Consider the following 21,731-nt stretch of genomic DNA (forward strand, 5'->3'; position numbering starts at 1 on the left):
AATGGGTTGCTTCTGCAGCGGGAGATCACGCATTGTGGGATAATTTGAGGTTCTGATGAGTGTTTTTACTCCTTTTTCTGAGTGTGTGGTTGGATGGTTGGTCTTTCTTATCGTTATATGGAGTTCTTTTCACTGTCCTTTTTACATAGTTTTTATATTTGTAAATCACTTCAATTTGTTTGTAAGGGAAGCAGTATAGTAGATTAATAAATGATAATTACATCATTTGAATAATTTTATTTTACTATGTTTTAGTTCAAACATGTTTAATGCACAAAAATCGCTAGGTAGTAACGCTACAATGTCAGTAACATCGTCATAGCTTAAGGTTTACATGTTGTTTAATAGTAAAGCATATGATGACTAAATAAGTGCATAAAATTTCTTGAAGAAATTCAAAGCAGTTGCTGAGAAAACGGCAAAAAGCTCTAGCGGGGTTACTTGCTTGCCTCATCCTGTATATTTGTACATTGCTATTAAATTCCTCAATTTCTCATCCCTTTTCCAAGAAAAACTGGGGCACCAAAAGGTTATCAGCAAAAAGAACCCAGACTGTTGTACAGCAGCACCTTAAATACTTCAAAAAGACATATGATTGAAGAGTTTTAACACAATTTATTTTTTTGTTTAATTAATCAACTAGATCATCCAGTGCTTGTTGTTTTCATACATGATGGTATTAGAGCTATTATCAATGAATGCTGTTTTCATATGAATATAATCAATAAATGAAAATATTTTCACCAAAATCCAAATAAAAATGTCCTTTTAAAACACAGCAGCCTTAACAACCTAATATTACACTACTAGAATGATTACAAATGATTGGCTTACTTAAAGACTCATCTTATAGCCATTACACGATACAGTGATTTGTACAGCGTGCTGTCACCCTAGTAGCTAATAATTTCTGCTCTGTTCATTTGTTGTTTTTAAGAGATCCAAAACCTCTGCAGCTAAGTGCACTGATTTCACTGCTAAAACCATGAGCCCCTTCCCCTGTGAAAGCAAGAGCAGGAAATGCCTCCCTCCCTATAGTGCATACTACTATATACTAGAATTTCAGTTTTTAGGCCATTTCATCAAAATGGAATTGGCAACAGCAACAAATATTAGATGAAGGGCTTTTGTGTTTACAGATAAAATTGTATTTGTTTTGTGTTTGGACAATGTTTGCAAAATTAAAAAAATTGAATGAAAAAAGGTGAGACATGCATGAAAATATTAGTACTCTGAAGAAAAGTTTTCACAGAACTACAGACTTCCTCATTGTGGGAATCTTTAAATTTGCAGCAGGATTTTAAAGAAATATTTTTTTTTCTAAAATCAAAGCTAGCTTCTTTTTTTTTTTGCATATACAAACAGTTGCTAATATACAAGAATCTGAAGATACAATGCAGGAATATCCCTGTAGGTGAGGCCACTTAAGAAAGTGACCAGTTCTGTTGAATATATTTGCAATATTCTGCTTGTGTTCGAACAGCAGGCAGTACCTTACTGACATGTATCTGTTAGACTTTTATACAGTGTCACTTATTTACAGCAGAACTATCAATGCTTTAAAAAAAAAAAAAAGAGCGTTTTTTTTTTTTCACCCATTGTGGGTCTTAGAGCACAATGCGAGCCATTTTATGTTTAGTGATTTTATTGTCTTTCCAAGGTTCGATCATTTTGTCTTCTTCTGTCCCCTTTGGCCACAGGAACTTCTTTCTTTCTGCGATGATGATAGGCTTGAAAACAAGCTGGTAAAAGAATGGCGTGTTACGCTGGTCCTTGTACACTGTTAAGTTAGCTGGACACTCTCCAACCCAATGAACAAAGGGGATCTTCCATGCTCTGGAAAGTGGACCATGCTAAATTAAAATGTTTCTTGCGTTTAAAACCATGCGGTTAATGTGTGGAAGCATCACACACACTCTTTCACACACACTTCTCTTCCGTAAGGCCAATTCTCATTGACTCTTCCAATTTCACGTTTCCCAAACACTGGCAGTAAAAGCACACAGTCCTGTGGAAAGAAAAAACAAAACAAAACATATTTAGTAACACGCAGAGTATTAGGATTCAGAATGTCCATTTCAAGAGGGAAACCATACTCTGGAAACACATTTATCCCTTTAATTATGAGTGGCATTTTAGAAAGGACATCTAACTCGGAATATGGACATCCACTTCTCAGGTATTTTATAAACAGGATCTTCTAACATACAGCCTGTGCTAAAACTACATGAGAAATGGACATCCAAGTGCTGGCTATGTTCAGCATGAACATCCATTTAACAAACTGAGGGGCCCTTTTACTAAGCCATGTAGGCGCCTACGTGCGTCAATTTTGAACTACTGCCAGGCTACTGTGTGGCCCAAGTGGTAATTTCATTTTTTACGCGTGTCCATTACGCATGCCGGAACCGATAACTGGGTGGTAATCAGCATTGTATGAACATAGACCATTACCACCCAGTTAACAAGTGAGACTTTACTACTAGGTCAATGGGTGGTGGTAAGGTCTCAGGCCCAAAATGGAAGCGCGTGAAAAAAAGGCCTTTTTTGTAGGTGCGCTAAAAAATGGACCTGCACGTGTCCCAATACACGTGTCTACACCAGCGTAGGCCACTTTTTTTGCACACCTTAGTAAAAGGACCACTGAAACATCTGAACTATGAATGAAGCAAAACAAGGGACATAGACATCCATGTGGAGGAGTAGCTTCATGGTTAGACCAACCAGCTAAGAACCATGGGTTGCTGGTTCAAATTCCACTGTAGCTCTTTGTAATTTTATTTTCTTCTTCTTTTAAATTTGAGCCTTCCAGGGATAGAAAAATGCCTACTGTGACTTCCCTTGCACCCTCCAGAGTAGAACTGCTCAATCAGAGCACCTTTCTGTAACCTGGACATGGTAAGTACCAGGTTTACTACTATCAGGCTCATTTTCGAAAGAGGACGACGCCCATCTTCCGACACAAATCGGGAGATGGGCGTCCTTCTCTCAGGGTCGCCAAAATCGGCATAATGGAAAGCCGATTTTGGGCGTCCTCAACTGCTTTCCATCCAGGGGGCCGACCAAAATTCATGGGGGCGTGCCGGCACCATACCGAAGGCAGGACTGGGGCATGATTTAGAGATGGGCGTCCTCGGCCGATAATGGAAAAAAGAAGGGCGTCCCTGACGAGCATTTGGATGACTTTACTTGGTCCATTTTGTTTCACGACCAAGCCTTGAAAAGGTGCCCAAACTGACCAGATGACCACCGGAGGGAATCAGGGATGACCTCCCCTTACTCCCCCAGTGGTCACCAACCCCCTCCCACCCAAAAAAAAAAATGTTTAAACATTTTTTGCCAGCTTCTATGCCAGCCTCAAATGTCATACCCAGCTCCATCACAGCAGTATGCAGGTCCCTGGAGCAGTTTTTAGTGGGTGCAGTGCACTTCAGGCAGGCGGACCCAGGCCCAGCCCCCCCTACCTGTTACACTTGTGCTGGTACATGTTGAGCCCTCCAACCCCCCCCCCAAAACCCACTGTACCCACATGTAGATGCCCCCCTTCACCCCTTAGGGCTATGGTAGTGGTGTACAGTTGTGGGGGATGGGTTTTGGGGGGCTCAGCACTGAAGGTAAGGGAGCTATGCACCTGGGAGCAATTTGTGAAGTCCACTGCAGTGCCCCCTAGGGTACCCGGCTGGTGTCCTGGCATGTGAGTGGGACCAGTGCACTATGAATGCTGGCCCTTCCCCTGACCAAATAGCTTGGATTTGGTCGTTTTTGAGATGGGCGTCCTCGGTTTCCATTATCACCAAAAACTGGGGACGGCCATCTCAAAAACGACCTAAGGACGACCATCTCTAAGGTTGACCTAAATATGGAGATTTGAGCGTCCCCGACCATATTATCAAAATGAAAGCTGGACGCCCATCTTGTTTCGATAATACGGGTTGCCCCGCCCCTTTACGGGGCTGTCCTGCGAGGACACGCTCATGACAACTTGGGCGCCCCGTTTGATTATGTTACACGACCCCTGAGTCCTGGTCTCATGTTTGCACACGACCCCTGAGTCTTGGTCTCATGTCTTATGACATCACGAGACTTGCTGTCTGGATTTTGCTGGCAAATGGTCTTTTGATGTACAGGGCTTCCTGCTTGATTCTCTGTGATAGATAAGATTTGTCTGGGGCAGCCAGCAGGTGCCCTTTGTCTTTAAGTTGGATTTCACACCTTTCCCACCTGCTTGTCTCCTTGCCTCTACTGGTTAGGTCCAATCTTTGTTGTGTTGATCAGAGGAATAGAGTCAATTTAAAACTTTAAAGCAGTCTTAAGTCTTTTGTTTAAGGAATGAGAAAAGGCAAGGTGAGGTCCCTGCAACTGCAGCAGTACCATTGTCTTTTAAATATTCCCCAAAGGGAGAGGGAAGAGGGCTTTTGGAATGAAAGCCAGTTCTGCTGCAGTGTATTTTTAAAAGCTGCACAAATATATTGGTGTATATATATGTATCTGATCCAACACAACATCATGCTACACATTTAATTCTGATGATTGGCTTATACCATAACAATTATGCCCCTCCACATCTACTGGACTTATAGAGACTAAGTCAAAGCGTCAATACAAATCTCAAATTAGAATCCTGATTATGAAAAAGATAACCAAATAACAAAATTTTCTTAAGCACATTTCAATGGAAGGAAAAGACCACAGTGGCTCTCATACTTCCAATAAGGAACGCATGGAAGAACCTCACAATCATACCACCATCATTGGTTATAAAAGCCCTCCAAATGTTCTTAGAACCTTCACCTTATTTTTATTTTTAACTGCTTTTATTGTACACTGTTATAACATTTAAAACCTATTCACTACATTTGAGCTTATCAGAATCTCTTAATATTTCAATGAGATGAGTGAAAAACTTATTTTTCACTAGCTGACTATATCTCCCGGGCTCTATGGAGCCGTCCGTTTCGCCTAGCATGGCTTCATCTGTAGCCTATATTGCAGCAATCTACTGCTGAGAAACGGGAGGTGACATGCGCAATTTTTCAGCATTTTGAATCAGATGCAGCCTCAAAATATAGCGAAAGAAGTTACCTCACCAATATATTTGGCAAGGTACTTTGGCAAGGTATTTGGTTATCTTTTCCATAATCAGGGTTCTAATTACCAGGTTTATACAGAAGTCCATCTTTTTGGATATGGATGTCCCTTCTCCTTCTACAATGCCAGTTTTCAGACATCCAAAACATCACCCTGTATTTGTTCACACCAGAGCCTGGAAAGGCCTCTCCGGTTCTATGTAAGCCACATTGAGCCTACAAATAGGTGGGAAAATGTGGGATACAAATGTAACAAATAAATAAATAAATAAATAAAATAATCGCCTATATGTACCAAACTTGCTAAATTGTTGTTCCTAGGATTCTGAAAAAAGTTTCATAAGAAATAAATTGTGATTAGGCTTGGATTTACAAAGTAGCCTAGTAGCCTATGTCCAGAATGGCAAAGGTCCTGCCTCACACCCCACCCCGACCTCCAATCCCAATACCCCTCTTCCCACAGGATCTTCAGTCTAAATTGATTCATATCTCTTCCCTTCAGCCAAACTTCTGATTCTTTTTAGGGTTTAAGTTTTGCTTCTTTTTTCGTGCTTAAACTACACAGCATGCACTAAAGCATAACAGAGCGAAAAAAAAAAAAGAGAGAATGAGAAATAAATGAAAAATACAACACAAAAATGTTGTCTTTTTATACCCCTAATAATTTCCCTCCCTCCACACATTACAGGGCTCCATTCTGCCCAACAGTGTTGACACTGGAAGAACTTAATTCCCATAGACCCTGCCTCTTGCATAGAAACCCACACTGGGTGGAGACACAGCAATACCTGTATAAGAGTAGTACTTTGGAGAAGCAAAAAATGAAATCTGAAACTGGTGAATTTTTGCAGACCAGCAAAAAAAAAAAAAAAAAAGTATATAAAGCATGTCCTATATAAAATCGCCTGAAACTTGAAAGATGCATTTCACTGAATTCTACAATGAATTTACTACAGATTTTATCAACCAACAAATTGCTTAAATTACATGATTCACCAGACTACACAATGAAATTGAAAAGTAATTTTTCACTCAGTGTATGGCTTATTATTATTAAATGTGATATACTGCGTTCCATATGAACATCAAGGTGGAACAATTAAAACTGTGGAATTTATCAGAAGATGTAGGTCAAAGCATTTAGCACAGCTGGGTTTAGAAAGGAGTTACACAAGTTTCTGGAGGAAAAATCCATAAACCTTTTTTAGCTGTATAGACTTTGGGAAAACCACTACTTGTCTCTGTATGTGAGCAATCCTTGAGATCCTCCCATGAAGAATGGACGATAACTGCACCATCCTGTTTTTGCAAATTTGGTAGCTGTTATTGTTGAAAAGCAGTGTTCACTATGTTCTGAATGAAGGAGCATGAAAACTTATTCAATAAGGCTTTTGTTTTGTTTTTTTTTAATTCTCAAATTACTTTTGAATTATTTCTGTAATTATGGTTTAATGTTGAAAGTGTAGGTAGAATGTGCTGCATAGATCAGTGAAACAAGCTCCTGTTGTCATGCATTTTGAGTTCCACAAATTTTATTAATGTAACAAATACAATGACATTTTTGCTTTGCATATAAAACACTACAAGAGAACACAATGCAAACTGATTTACAGCGGACTGGTGCAGGGACACAATTGCTAGAATATAGTGACAACATTATACTGCAACATATGTTCTAGCACTTTCCATACTTCTAGCAGTCTCATCACTCCACGTTCTACAGCAGCTTTCTCACACATAGACGTAACACATACTAACTTCCACCACAATATCACATCAAGTTGTGAGTTGACTTTCCAGTGGGTAAGAATTAATTTAATAGGGACTTGCATTTGATTCAGACAACCTATGCCCCGGTGTTCTCAATTCATTGATAGCATGCTTAAGTTGGAAGGGTTGCTGGATATATAAAAGAACTTATTTTTTGCCAAAGCATTACTCAAAAAAAATTGAATACTGGGACAGGCATGTGCCTCAGAGTCCCTATGTGCTGTGTATGTGATCAGTATACCCTCCCTAGCACTGGGTGATTTTAGCCACTTTATAAGGGGTCTAACCTACTCTATGAACCAGAAAGTTCATAGAGCAGGTAAGTTCTGCTGAGTGATACTCTTAATGATTTATTCCAGAACCATGTTCAATCCTTGAGAGACACTTCCATGCCTAGCTCATATTCACAAATTTTCTTCAATCCTAAGGGTTAGAGAGGACAGCCCTTTCTAGCTCCCTGTTGTAAGGTGAACTTCTGGGACAGCAGATCCTATATAATAATTCTCACCTCCAACAGGATGTGCCTGGGACCGTGCCTGCCGGAAGTGGTCTGCTAGGCAGGCACGCACTGACGTCAGTGACATCAGTGACAGACAATTTGGCAAAGCAAAACATTCTGAGTGCTGGCCATTAGGACACAGGGTTGATAGGAGAGTTTTAAAAGACTGAAGGAACCGAAGTTGTTAAATGGGGGAGGGGGGGAGTTCTGAACAACTGAAAGACATGAACATTTGGGAAAGGAAAACAATCTGAATGCTGGCCATTAGGACACAGGGTAGATAGGAGAGTTTTAAAAGACTGAAGGAAACAAAAGTGTTAAACTGGAGAAGGGGGGGGGGGAGTTGTGAATGACTGAAAGACATGCAAATTTGGGACAGGAAAACAATCTCAATGCTGGCCATTAGCACACAGGGTGCATAGGAGAGTTTTAAAAGACTGAAGGAACCAAAAGTGTTCGGGGGGGGGGGGGGGGGGGGGGGGGGGCAAGTTCTGAATGAATGAAAGAAATGAAAATTTACGAGAGGAACACAATCTGAATGCCGGGCATTTGTACACATGATAGATAGGACACTTTTTTTTTTTTTTAAATGAAGGACGTGAAAGTATTACATCTTGGGAGAGGGGTGAGGAGGAAAGCGGTGGGGTATCCGGATACTGGGCGTTAGGGCCACAGGGGTACATAGACTTTTGAAAGCCTTAAGGAACCCAAAGTGTGGGAAGGAGGAGGAAAAGGAGGGGAGGGAACGGGGTGAGGGGCATTAGGAACAGGGGAGGGGGCCCTGTCACACACTCTCATTCTCACACACACACTGTCACACAGACAGTCTCACTCTGTCACACACCCGCACATTCACTCTGGCTCTCTCTCTCAAACATACACACTCCCAGGAAAACCTTGCTAGCGCCCGTTTCATTCGTTCCAGAAACGGGCCTTTTTTACTAGTCATTAATATAAATCCATGTTGTGGATATCACATACAAGGCCTTACTGATATCAATGAAGATAGGCCCTATACTAAACCACTGCAAAAACTCAGAGGCACTGCTTCTAAACCTGACTGAAGGTCTTTTCGGCATCCAAGCAGATGGTGACCACTCGGACACTGGCATTCTTTGCAAGATGGATTATAATACTAAAAACCTTTGTGTTTTGTGAAGATAATGTATACTACATAAAGTCAGATTGGTCAGCATGAGTAAGAGTTCCTAGCACCTTTTCCAATGCGTAGCTAAAAGTTTTACATACATTTTTACTTCAATGTTTATCAATGAGACTAGCTGGTAATTCTGAACTTGCTCTGGGTCTTTATCTAATTAGGACAGACAAACAGGACAAACAAGAGATAAGGGAATATTAAAGTGAGGAGGATAAAATAAGGGTTCTGAACAAGTGAATAAGGGTTAGGAGTTAAAAGCAGCATCAAAAAGGTGGGCTTTTAGCTTAGATTTGAAGTCGGCCAGAGATGGAGCTTGACGTACCGGCTCAGGAAGTCAATTCCAGGCATATGATGCAGCAACATAAAAGGAACGGAATCTGGAGTTAGCGGTGGAGGAGAAGGGTGCAGATAAGAGAGATTTACCCAGTGAATGGAAATCCCGGGGAGAAGTGTAGGGAGAGATGAGAGTGGAGAGGTACTGAGAAGCTGCAGAGTGAATGCATTTATATGTCTATAAGAGGAGTTTGAACTGTTTGAACTAGTAAATTCTGTTAGTAGGGTGCAATTATCTCCTCATATAAGCCGGACTGAAGAAAGTGCCATGTTTATGTATATAGGATCTTGCATTGCAGCTGATAGTCCCAAGTGACCAGAGCTGCAATGTCCTTAAAACATTTGGGGAAATTGGCAGTGAAGGCATAAAGATTAATTACAAATACTTGAGCCCTTTTATAAAGGTGCGGGAGGGCCTACACGCGTACAGCACGTGCCAAATCGGCACTACTGCCCGGCTAGTATGTGAGCCGGGTGGTAATTCTGAATTCAGTGCACACCAAATCTTGTGGCAGTAAACATCAGTTGGCGCACGCTGCATGCTTACCGCGCAGGTAGAACGTGAGACCGTACCGCTAGGTCAATGGGTGGTGGTAAGGTTTCAGGCTGAAAATGGACACGCGCGGGTTTAAATTTTAGCACACGTCCATCTTCCGGCTCCTTAAAAAAGGCCCTTTTTCCTAGGCACAGTAAAAAATGGCCCAGCGTGCACCCAAAAGACGTGCTCGCATTACCACAGGCCACTTTTTACCGCGGCTTAGTAAAAGTGCCCCACTGTTTGGCCCTGTCTTGTCATATCTAAGCTTACTCGTCTACCTGCTGCATCAGATTGTTGAGACTGCATTTGAAGAGACGAAGCAGCACTTATAAATGGAGCCACTCCATTCTTTTTCTTAACGACTGGGGGGAAAGCAGTTTCTCCCTTCCATCCATTGTGTACCTTATAAGAGTCCCTGTAATGTGAATGTATTTCCTGAAGAAAAAGAATATCTAATTTTTCCTATTTAGCATAAACTGAACATTTATACTCCTGAACAAAGAACTCAGGTGAGTGTGAGAAGAAGCACTACAGTCATTTGATCCTGTCACTGTTTTCATAGGTCTCCGTATCAGGAAAACCAGTCCCTGCACCAATACCAAAATTCAAGATCTATGACAGAAGGTAAAAAAGTTGAAACACCACCCCCCTCCCCACCCTTTGCTTAGAAAGAACTGCAGAGCTCTCTTGATAGCAGTAAGTCTAAGTCTATCAATTTTTGATATACTGCCTTCTATTGAAGCACAAATCAAGGAGGTTTAAGTATATAATTATTCAGGTACTTGCACTGTCCCAGATGAGCTCACAATTTAAATATATTGCACCTGGGGCAATGCAGGGCTAAGTGACTTGCCTAGGGTCACACAGAACTGAACAGAGAATTAAACCTGGTTCCCCAGGATCTTAACCCACTGCCAACTGTTAGGCCGCAGTGGGAATCAAACCTGGTTCCCCAGGTCCACATCCTGCTGCACTAACCATTAGGCCACTCCTCCACTCCAAAGAAAGAGGATCCACTACACTTACTCAAAACCAAACATTGTATCCCTCACTGACAATACAGCCCCCCCCCCCAAAAAAACCCCCCCAAAAACCCAAAACCCCTACCCAATAAAACAATACCACATATATCACATATTCGTTCAACCATCCTCACAGCATTTCAGTCCTTCCACTTTCCCCTCATCCTTCTACTAGCATAGTCTCTTCCAGGAAATCACTGCAGCCTATGGGGCTGAAACAAACTCCCAGGGATGTGAAGCTTGCATAGAACCATTCTTCAGATAGTTACTTAGTCCAGGAAGAATGTCCATAACAGCACTATCTCATAGGCTCACTGAATCTCCATTTAATTATCTAACTCTTCTTGAAAGAAAGTTAACAAACCGTCTAGGTCATCAAATGTGCAGCGAAGGGCAACTAAAATGATAGCGGGGATGGGACGACTTCCCTATGAAGAAAGACTAAGGAGGCTTGGGCTTTTCAGCTTGGAGAAGAGACGGCTGAGGGGAGACATGACAGTGGTATATAAAATAATGACTGGAGTGGAACAGGTGGATGTGAAGCGTCTGTTCACACTTTCCAAAAATACTAGGACTAGGGGGCATGCGATGAAACTACAATGTAGTAAATTTAAAACAAATCAGAGAAAATGTTTCTTCACCCAAAGCATAATTAAACTCTGGAATTCGTTGCCGGAGAAAGTGGTGAAGGCGGTTAGCTTAGCAGAGTTTAAAAAGGGGTTAGACGGTTTCCTAAAGGACAAGTCCATAAACCACTACTAAATGGACTTGGGGAAAAATCCACAATTCCAGGAATAACACGTATAGAATGTTTGTACGTTTGGGAAGCTCACCAGGTGCCCTTGGCCTGGATTGGCCACTGTCGTGGACAGGATGCTGGGCTCGATGGACCCTTGGTCTTTTCCCAGGGTGGCATTACTTATGTACTTGTTATGAAGTGTTACCCTCATTTGAGTGGGATAGCAAAGCCCAACTTGGGAATCAAGCTTCTTCAACTTCCTGTGCATTACTGTTGCCTTGTTGAAGTCTGGGAAAATTAAAGTCTTTTTGCCTTGGTACTGGATAGGGACCTTGAAATACACAGCCTGGAGCATAACAGCACAGTATTTTGACTGCAAATGGCCCAGAGTACTTTCCATGTATGACTTGTGCAGGTACCTGAAGGCCTTGCTCTGTTTCAAAATCTGCAGCGATTACATAAATCCTCTAAGGCCAACTCTAGGAGTGTTACCTTCTTGAATCTGCGTTGTGTTAGGGCGACCTCTTCCTCTAGTTCAGTGATACACTGACTGATTTCACTCAGCTGCTGGTGCAATTCAATGAATTGCTCCTTTATTGATAACACCTCTGCTTTGAGCTCCATGTTGGTGATTTTATTTTCATGAAGCATATCCGTCTCCTTCTTGAGCTCTGGCATAATAGCAGCAAGTATGTGGTCATCCTCTCAATGCTTACATCATCTTGATCAGAGTCAGAGGTTCAGGTTTTTGCCTTATAACTCCCTGAACCAGGCTTGGAGCCATTTAATTGTTAGGCTGTTGGCTGTGGACATCTTTGGATGATGATGGCTGGGCTCAGAAATGCAACTGATGAAGGAAACATGATGAAGGGGTAATAATATTGTGAATTCTCTTGAAAGCTCTTCACTTAGGCTGATGTGCTTATGGAATAGCCGCTGGTGGGCCCCACTGTAGGCTCAGGGCCAGCCAGAGGCACTGAACCCTGGCTGTGTTTGGTGGGAATACCCAAGCCAGCCATTGAGATCCCCTTGCCAGCTGAAGATCTCTTTCTCCGGCAGTCAGAACTCCTACCAAGCTTGGTAGCTGTTGACAATATCCCTATGCAGTATATCTGTGAAAACTTAACATGTGTGGGGTGCTAGCAATTCAGAAACATTGCTGCCAATTGCCGAGCTTGGTAGTTCTGGCTGCAGGGGGAAGAAGTCTTCAGCTGGTGGGGACTGAGAATCCTAGCCAGCTACGGTATTTATATTTTGAGTTGTAAGTGGCAGGGGGATGGAGTGGGGGTAATAAGAAAATGTTGTGCTCACCTACTTTGGGCTCCACCCAAAATTGGCATTCTGGCTATGCTACTGATACTCATTAGTACCCCCCCCCCCCCCCCCCCCCCGGTTATAATGCATTTTAAATTGCATTTTTATTTTTAAACAGCAGAATATGAATAATATATAAAAGAGTGTGAAGACTTTTACAAGGCACCAAACATAATAAAACTGAAGACTTTATACTATAAAAGGCTTAACAGTTAGGACAGGGGCATCCAAGCTTTTCAACAGTGGACTGCATGATCAGAAATCCATGTGTGTGCAAACCACATGAATATTTTAGCCTGTTATAACATGATTTAAACTCATCAAAATGTATAAATCTCTGTGCCTTCACCTCCCACCAAATAGTTCTGCAATGCTTCAAAAATCATGTGTGCTAACAAATTAGGTAACAAAAAGGTCAGGTGTACTGCATTTGGCCTCAAGCTGCATGTTGGGCACCCCTGAGTTAGAAGAAACTAGTGTAATGCTTAGAAGAAAAGAAAACTTTGTAATGCAAATACAGATTTGGTAGAAGAGCAAGGTGGTAGGGGCTTTGTGACGTTTTTTCAACCTAAATCACTTCTTAACTCACATCAGTGAAAGTTGCAGAGAACACTTGGCAACCATCTGTCAGTGGCAGCTAATGATCGGGTTACAACAAGAATCTGGGATGCCAATAAAGAATTCAAATGAGATACTGGATTACTCATTCCTTGTATTATATACCATTGCAAATATACTATTGCCGAAGGCAGAGGGTCTGTCAGCAGTGGCGTACCGAGGGAGGGGCGATGGGTGAGGTCCACCCTGGGTACATGCAGCAGGAGGGGTGCAGGGAGCAGCCACGCGGCTATCGGCCCCGCTGGTTCCTTCTCCCTCTGCTACTTCCTGTTTTGGGGCAGAACCAGCAGAGCCGACAGCCATGCGGCTGCTCCCAGCAGGTAGGAAGAATGCACTGGGGGGTGGAGGCTTGGAGGTCATGCGCCGGGGGATGATGACGCTATGCCAGGGGGGGGTTTGTGCTGCACCTGGGGGGGGGGGTGCGCAGCTGTGATCCACCCCGGATAGCAGCCGACCAAGGAACGCCACTGTCTGTCAGCCACTAGAGGATTATGTCAGAGCTGTAACAGACACTATGGGAGAAACGTCTAAGAAAGAAACCAGAAGCTGATGCAAACCAGAATGGTGCATCTCAGCTTTTTTACCAACTGACACAACACTTTCAGCATCTGGTTAAATGCTTTAATTATTTGATCAATAAGGTAGTTTATTCAATATACATGGGAGATAATTTTCAGCAACAGCAGTGAATAACTTAATTTAAACTCCAGCAACAGTAGGGGTTTCCACAGCCCGAGTCTTGGTAAAACCTCTGGTTTGCTGTTATTATGTCCTTCCTTTAGAGGCCGACCAAAATCAGGTTTTTCGGTTTTGTCTGAAACTGAATCTGTAATCAAAATTTGCTGCTGTGTTTTGGCTGAAACCAAAATTTGCCCCTCCCTGTCCTAGCCTGGGTCATGAACGCTAAGAGCATCCAGTTCCCCAACCCTGGAACAGAAGCCTCTCTCCTCCCCCGAACAGAAGGAGCCCCCCTTCTTGACCCACTGTGACAAAACAGTGGGTTTTAAGCTTGTAAACGGAATTATTTCTTGAAGGGTATTTCTCTAGTTTGGCCAGCAAGTGGTGTATGTTTATGTTAAAAATGTTACAGAGAAAGGGTAGTTACTTACCTATAACAGGTGTTCTCCGAGGACAGCAGGCTATATATTCTCACAGATGGGTGACGTCACGTCGGCCCGGAGGACTTTCTAGCAAAGTCTTCATGAAAATTGAAAAATGTCACTCGCCGCACGGGCGGATGCACTGCGCATGCGTGCGTCCCTTTTCCTGCCGGCCGCAAGGACACATTCCTCAGTTAAATTCAAAAGAATATAGGAATACAACTCCAAAGGGGAGTTGGGAGGGTTGTGAGAATATATAGCCTGCTGTCCTCGGAGAACACCTGTTACAGGTAAGTAACTACCCTTTCTCCGAAGACAAGCAGGCTAATATTCTCACAGATGGGTATCCCTAGCCCCCAGGCTCACTCAACATAACAAAAAGTGGTCAATTGGGCCTCGCAACGGCGAGGACATAACTGAAATTGACCTGAAACAACACACAACTAACTGAGAGTGCAGCCTGGAACAGAATAAAAATGGGCCTAGGGGGGTGGAGTTGGATTCTAAACCCCAAACAGACTCTGCAGCACCGACTGCCCAAACTGACTGTCGCGTCGGCTATGCTTCTGAAGGCAGTAATGAGATGTAAATGTGTGGATTGAAGACCACGTCGCAGCCTTGCAAATCTCTTCAATGGTGGCTGACTTTAGATGAGCCAGTGACGCAGCCATGGCTCTAACATTATGAGCCGTGACCTGACCGTCCAAAGTCAGCCCAGCCTGGGCGTAAGAGAAGGAAATGCAATCTGCTAACCAATTAGAAATGGTGCGCTTTCCGACAGCAACTCCCGTCTTATTGGGATTAAAAGAAATAAACAACTGGGCGGACTGTCTGAAGGGGCGTGTCCACTCCACGTAACAGGCCAGTGCTCTTTTACAGTCCAAAGTGTGCAACTTGCTTTCGCCCGGACTCATGTGAGGAGGGGGAAAAAATGTTGGCAAGACGATCGACTGGTTCAGATGGAACTCCGACACCACCTTCGGTAAAAACCTTGGGTGCGTGCGGAGAACTACCTTGTCATGATGATAAGCACTGATTGCGCTAAGATGAACCTTGACCGAGTTGGTTTTAAGACCGGACTCAGATAAGTGTAGAAGGTACTCAAGCAAGGTCTGTGCAGGACAAGAAAAAGGATCTAGGGCCTTGCTGTCACACCAGACGGCAAACCTCTTCCATTTAAAAGAATAACACCTATGTGTGGAATCTTTCCTGGAAGCAAACAGGACTCTGGAGACATCCTCAGGGAGACCAAAAGAGGCAACCTCTACGCTCGCAACATCCAGGCTGTGAGAACCAGAGACTGGAGGTTGGGATGCAGAAGTGCCCCCTCGTTCTGGGTAATGAGGGTCGGAAAACAGTCCAATCTCCATGGCTCTTCTGAAAATAGTTCCAGAAGAAGGGGGAACCAAATCTGACGGGGCCAAAAGGGCGCTATCAGAATCATGGTTCCCTGGTCTTGCCTGAGTTTCAGTAAAGTCTTCCCCACTAAGGGGATGGGAGGATACGCATACAGGAGTCCTGTCCCCCAATAAAGGAGGAAGGCATCTGATGCTAGCCTGCCGTGGGCCTGAAGTCTGGAACAGAATTGAGGAACCATGTGAGTGTCCTGGGAAGCAAAAAGATCTATCGATGGAGTGCCCCAGACTCGAAAAATCTTTTTGGCAATAGTCATGTTCAAGGACCACTCGTGAGGCTGCATAATCCTGCTCAACCTGTCGGCCAGACTGTTGTTTACACCGGCTAGATAAGTGGCTTGGAGAAACATCCCGTGTTGGCAGGCCCATAGCCACATCTGCACGGCCTCCTGACACAGAGGGCGAGATCCGGTACCCCCTTGCTTGTTGGTGTAATACATTGCAACCTGATTGTCTGTCTGAATGAGAACAATTTTGTTGGATAGCCGATCTCTGAAAGCCTTTAGAGCGTTCCAAATCGCTCGCAATTCCAGGAGATTGATCTGGAGATGCTTCTCCTGAAGAGACCAAGCTCCCTGAGTGTGAAGCCCATCTACATGTGCTCCCCACCCGAGGAGGGATGCATCCGTCGTCAGCACTTTTTGTGGCTGAGGAATTTGGAATGGGCGTCCCAAGACCAGATTGGATTGAATGATCCACCAATTGAGGGAGTTGTGAAAATTGATGGACAGCTGGATAACATCCTCTAGATTCCCTGTAGCTTGAAACCACTGGGAAGCTAGGGTCCATTGAGCAGATCTCATGCGTAAACGTGCCATAGGTGTCACATGAACTGTGGAGGCCATGTGCCCCAGAAGTCTCAACATCTGCCGAGCTGTGATCTGCTGAGACGCTTGTACCCTGGAAGCCAGAGACAGAAGGTTGTCCACTCTGGGTCCTGGAAGATAAGCACAAGCTGTCTTTGTGCACAACAGAGCTCCTATGAATTCCAATTTCTGGGCTGGAACGAGATGGGACTTGGGATAATTGATGACAAACCCCAGCATCTCTAGCACCTGAATAGTCATCCGCATGGACTGCAAAGTTTCTTGCGGGAAAGTGTTCTTCACCAGCCAATCGTCCAGGTAAGGAAACACATGCACTCCCAGTCTGCGTAGTGACGCTGCAACAACTGCCAGGCACTTTGTAAATACCCTGGGAGCAGACGCCAAGCCAAAAGGCAAAACACAGTACTGAAAGTGCTGTGATCCCAGCCGAAATCGAAGATACTTCCTGTGAGCTGGAAGTATCGATATGTGGGTGTAAGCGTCCTTCAAGTCCAGAGAGCATAGCCAATCGTTTTCCTGAATCATGGGTAGAAGGGTGCCCAGGGAAAGCATCCTGAACTTTTCTCGGACCAGATATTTGTTCAGGGTCCTTAGGTCTAGGATAGGACACATCCCCCCTGTTTTCTTTTCCACAAGGAAGTACCTGGAATAGAATCCCAGCCCTTCTTGCCCTGGTGGAACGGACTCGACCGCATTGGCGCTGAGAAGGGCGGAGAGTTCCTCTGCAAATACCTGTTTGTGGTAGGAGCTGAAGGACTGAGCTCCTGGTGGGCAATTTGGAGGTTCAGAAATCAGATTGAGAGTGTACCCGGACTGGACTATTTGAAGAACCCACCGATAGGAGGTTAAGAGAGGCCACCTTTGGTGAAAAAATTTTAACCTCCCCCCGACCGGTAGATCGTCCGGCACAGGTACTTTGATGTCGGCTATGCTCTGCTGGAGCCAGTCAAAAACCCGTCCCTGGTTTTTGCTGGGGAGCTGCAGGGGCCTGCTTCGGTGCCCGCTGCTGACGAGAGCGAGCGGGCTGGGGTCGAGCCTGAACCGGCTGACGGGAATAAGAAGTGTACTTACGGCTCCTAGAAGCGTAAGGAGCACTTCTCTTTCCCTTAAAGAACTTCCTAGAGGTGGAAGTGGATGCAGAAGGCGCCCGGCGGGAGAGAGAATCCATAGCGTTATCACGCTGGTAGAGATGATCAATCATCTCCTCAACCTTCTCTCCAAAAAGGTGATCCCCCCGGCATGGGATATCTGCTATTTTCTGCTGAGTTCGTTCCTCCAGGTTAGAGGCATGCAGCCATGAGAGTCTGCGCATCGCTATACCTTGGGCAGAAAAGCGAGATACCACATCACAAGTGTCAAAAACGCCCCTGGACAGGAACTTGCGACACGCCTTCTGCTGTCTGACCACTTGGCGAAAGGGTTCGGCTTTCTCCTGTGGGAGTGCGTCTACCAAACTCTTAAGTTGCCTCACAGAGTTCCGTAAATGAATACTCGTGTAGAGCTGGTATGATTGGATTTTGGCCGCGAGCAGACCAGCCTGATACGCCTTTCTCCCAAAAGAGTCCAGAGTTCTATACTCCCGCCTCGGGGGTGCCGAGGAGAAGTTCCTAGAACTCTTGGCTCTTCTGAGAGCGGAATCCACCACCGCTGAATCATGGGACAACTGAGCCCGCATGAGACTGGGTTCCCCGTGAATCCGGTACTGAGACTCAACTTTCTTGGGAACGGTTGGGCAAGAAAAAGGCTTCTCCCAGTTCCTCAACATAAGTTCCTTGAGTGTCTCATGGAAAGGAACAGTGGCAGAAGATGTAGGTGGAGATGGATAGTCCAAAACCTCAAGCATCTTGGCTCTGGGCTCATCCACAATTTCCACAGGGAAGGGGATGGCCTCAGACATCTCCCGAACAAAAGAGGAGAAAGACAAACTCTCGGGAGGAGAAAGCTGTCTTTGGGGCGAGGGAGTAGAACAGTCGCTATACTAAAAAGAAAGAAAACTTAATAAACGAAAAGAACTAAGAGAAACTAGAAAAAAGGATACTTTTTCTTGAAATTCTTCACCTCCGGGCTCAGGAACACGACAAGAAAAATCTCACCGTGGCACCTCTTGACATGGAGAAGAAAAAACTGAGGAATGTGTCCTCGTGGCAGGCGGGAAAAGGGACGCACGCATGCGCAGTGCATCTGCCCGCGCGGCGAGTGACATTTTTTCAATTTTCATGAAGACTTTGCTAGAAAGTCCTCCGGGCCGACGTGACGTCACCCATCTGTGAGAATATTAGCCTGCTTGTCTTCGGAGAAATGACTGTTCCCTCTTTAGTTTACACACATAAGAGGTAACCTGCAGTGATGTGGCCAGCTACTTTTAAAACTTGTTGTTCTGGGCTCTGATTGGCTTAGGAGCTCAATTCATCTAGGATGTACTGGCTTTTCCCCAGTCTCAGGAAGGGAAGAGAGAAGGATCGCCTCACTGAGACCCTGTGAGCAGTTATATTCTGTAACCTGTAAGCAGCTATATTAACTGTACTCTCCAAGCACTATTCAGGTAGTGAACAAATGTTTACATAGTTTTATAATTGATCCATATTCAGTTACCTGTTATTATATGCTGTTTTTTGTTCCATCTTTTCTTATGCTTCACTATTCAATATTTTTAATGACAATAAACCTTTTTTAGTTTACTTCGTCTACTTATCTGGACTGACTAAGAATCCTGGTGGTTTTTGTGTTGGGCTGTGGGTGCTTTCTAGGAACTGCGGAACCACTGGGCTTGTGGCCCCAGTAACCTAGGAATCAATAGGGATAATTTGAGAGTGGGAGACTCGCCCAGAGGCGGTTGGGATCCAGTCGGTGGGAGGAGGGTGCTAGTGTAGAGCAGAAACGGCAGGTGCAGGTTGACCTGGGCTGTGCTGGGGATAGACAAGTGACTGCGGGGCAGTCCCAGGCGGGAAGCTAGGTGTTTCGTGACACCCACCTGTAGATTTCCCTGGGCCTAATGTATTGTTAGTGGTGTAGTGGCTAGCCGCAGCAGGAGCGATTCCCAGTCACTCCTGTCCTTGCTGGCTCCAATCTCAAAATGGCTGCCATGACCTTTGAGACTGATTCTAAAGGTTCTGGCAGTCATTTTAACTTGGGGGGGGGGGGGGGGGATAGGTGAGCTTCTTCTGTTCAGGGGAGGGGGAGGGAAAGAAAGGGGGAGTGGAGGCTGCAGAACACAGCAGTTTCGGTTTCAGCTGGTATTGGTTCTGAAACCGGAACTGAAATTCGGTTGGCCTCTACTTTCTTTATCAGAAGGCACAAAGTGAGAGGTGTTTGCTACAATACGTGCTCTGTTTATAAGTTTCAATAAAGACTTCCTGTTAAAATCTTTTAAAAAGATGAAATAATGTAGTCGGCTGACCTTTCGGCGTTAGGATGTTATGAATAACTCTTCTTCTCAACATGTCTCACATCTTTCTTTGTCTTAACTTTGTATCCTTCTCCCTGATTTAAAGAAAAAAAAAATCAAAATTATCACCATGTTGTTTAACAGGTCATAACAATCAAGCATCTACCAGCAAAGCTTCTACCTACAGAATACAGCAGAAAAGATCAAACATGAACATTCTTCCAAAAGAAGCACAACAAAATCCCCAGTCTCTAAGCTTTGGTTGTGAAAACACAGGTGCTGAGATTGCCTACATAAATACAGCTGCAAGCCTCCAACTGTAATTTAGCAAGAGTAAAGAGGTTAGTAGGGTATTGTGAAGCTGAAAAGCAGTATCTACTGGTTAAAGTAAAAGCATGTAATACTAATAATTAAAAAAAAAAATCACTGAAGCCTCACCACAGGATTAACATGAAGAAAGGTGACAAAGCACAGATTTAAAACGGTTTTAGCTTTTAACACAGTTGGTCTATGAGTGAAGCTATTGTAATGTTGTATCCCTTAAAGCTTATTTCTAATTTAAAAAATCCCTGTATTGTAAGCATTATAGAACTATTTCAGCTGAGACCTATGCTGCTTGAGTTTTCTGTAGAATGCATTGAGGAGTGTGTGGGATGTAACAAAAGACAGATATAAAACATTCAGGCATGCTCTGCCTGAGACCAGCCATGTTTGTTACAACATGTGTGGAGGACTGTCAGGTTGTGGAGGAGGAGTGCAATTAAAAACATCAATGCATCAGAACATACTGTACTTTAAGTCAATCACAGACAACTTAAACATATTCCATGTTATGCATTTTATTTTCAGTTTCTTTTGCTCATAGCAAATATGCTTTTTTTTTTCTTCTTCAAGAACACAGCTTCCTGCTGTTGAGTTGGGCTTTCAGCTCAACTGGGAGTGGATCCTTTTAGGGCTGTGGTGCCATTCACTACAAAATAAGATTCCTGCCCACTTTAAACCCTGTCTTAACTAGCAGATTCCAGCTATTATAGTCACAGTTAGTGATCAGAGACCACAAAGTGCAGCTCTCACTGAAATCCTAAGCTTTGCAATACATACTAACTAGCCCCCACCCCCCCACTCCCAGGCGCAGTAACATGGCCTCTGCAGCACCCCAGTTAGCCAGAGATCCAGGGGCATACTGACAGTGTCAGGGCCCCTGGGCAGTAAAGTTCAGGCCACTGTCCACCGCCCCATCGTTGCACTGCCACCCCTTCTCGAACCAAAGTTGCCCCCCCCCCCCCCGTTCTACCCTGAAGGGCCTGGTGGTCTAGTGACTTTTTTGTGGGCAGGAAAGAACCCCATCCTTTTCTACCCACTACTGATACTGTGCCCGGCTGGTGCCACCATGTTTTTCAAAATGGTTGCCAAGACCTACCGCGGAAGTCTCATGGGTCTCAGCAGCCATTTTTAAAACACGTCGGCGGCGCTAGCACGAGTGGCGCCATGCAGAGTAGTGGCAGCAGCCGGGCAAGAGTGTGATTCTTTCCTGCCCCTGAAGAGGCCACTAAACCACCAGGCCCTTCAAGGTAGAACCAAGGATGGCTGCAATATGCTGTGGTGGTGGCAAGCAACCAGGCAGAGCCTCTGGGCCCTCGAGCACTGCCTGGTTGCCCAAATGGTCAGTCTGCCCCTGCAGAGATCAGAGGGTGAGCTCAGAAATCAAACATGAACTCTGTGTGGTTACTGAACTATTAACTCATCCCTCCAAATATTTTTTATCCATTCCGTCAAGGACGGGGTATGTAAGTGTTAACACTTTATAGAAACCTAACCATAATTAAGAATTTCAGAATTGTAAACTGTTTTCTCTCAATATACAGGCTTGTAGATTTTAGTTGTAAATGAAAGTATAGACTTTCTGGGGTGATTTTAAACTATAA

General features: G+C 44.2%; 1 protein-coding gene across 1 annotated transcript in view; it reads right to left on the reverse strand.

The window, feature by feature from the left end:
- Positions 1–595: 595 nt before the first annotated feature.
- The window catches only part of ANK3 (ankyrin 3), an 889,892-nt gene continuing 868,756 nt past the window's right edge, over positions 596–21,731 (reverse strand). Inside the window, 2 exon segments of the mRNA XM_030203110.1 lie at positions 596–2,008; positions 19,819–19,901. Of these exon segments, the coding sequence (XP_030058970.1) occupies positions 19,836–19,901 (66 nt within the window). The 3' untranslated portion in view covers positions 596–2,008; positions 19,819–19,835.

This window comes from Microcaecilia unicolor, chromosome 5 (genome assembly GCF_901765095.1).
Source record: "Microcaecilia unicolor chromosome 5, aMicUni1.1, whole genome shotgun sequence".
NCBI lineage: Eukaryota > Metazoa > Chordata > Amphibia > Gymnophiona > Siphonopidae > Microcaecilia > Microcaecilia unicolor.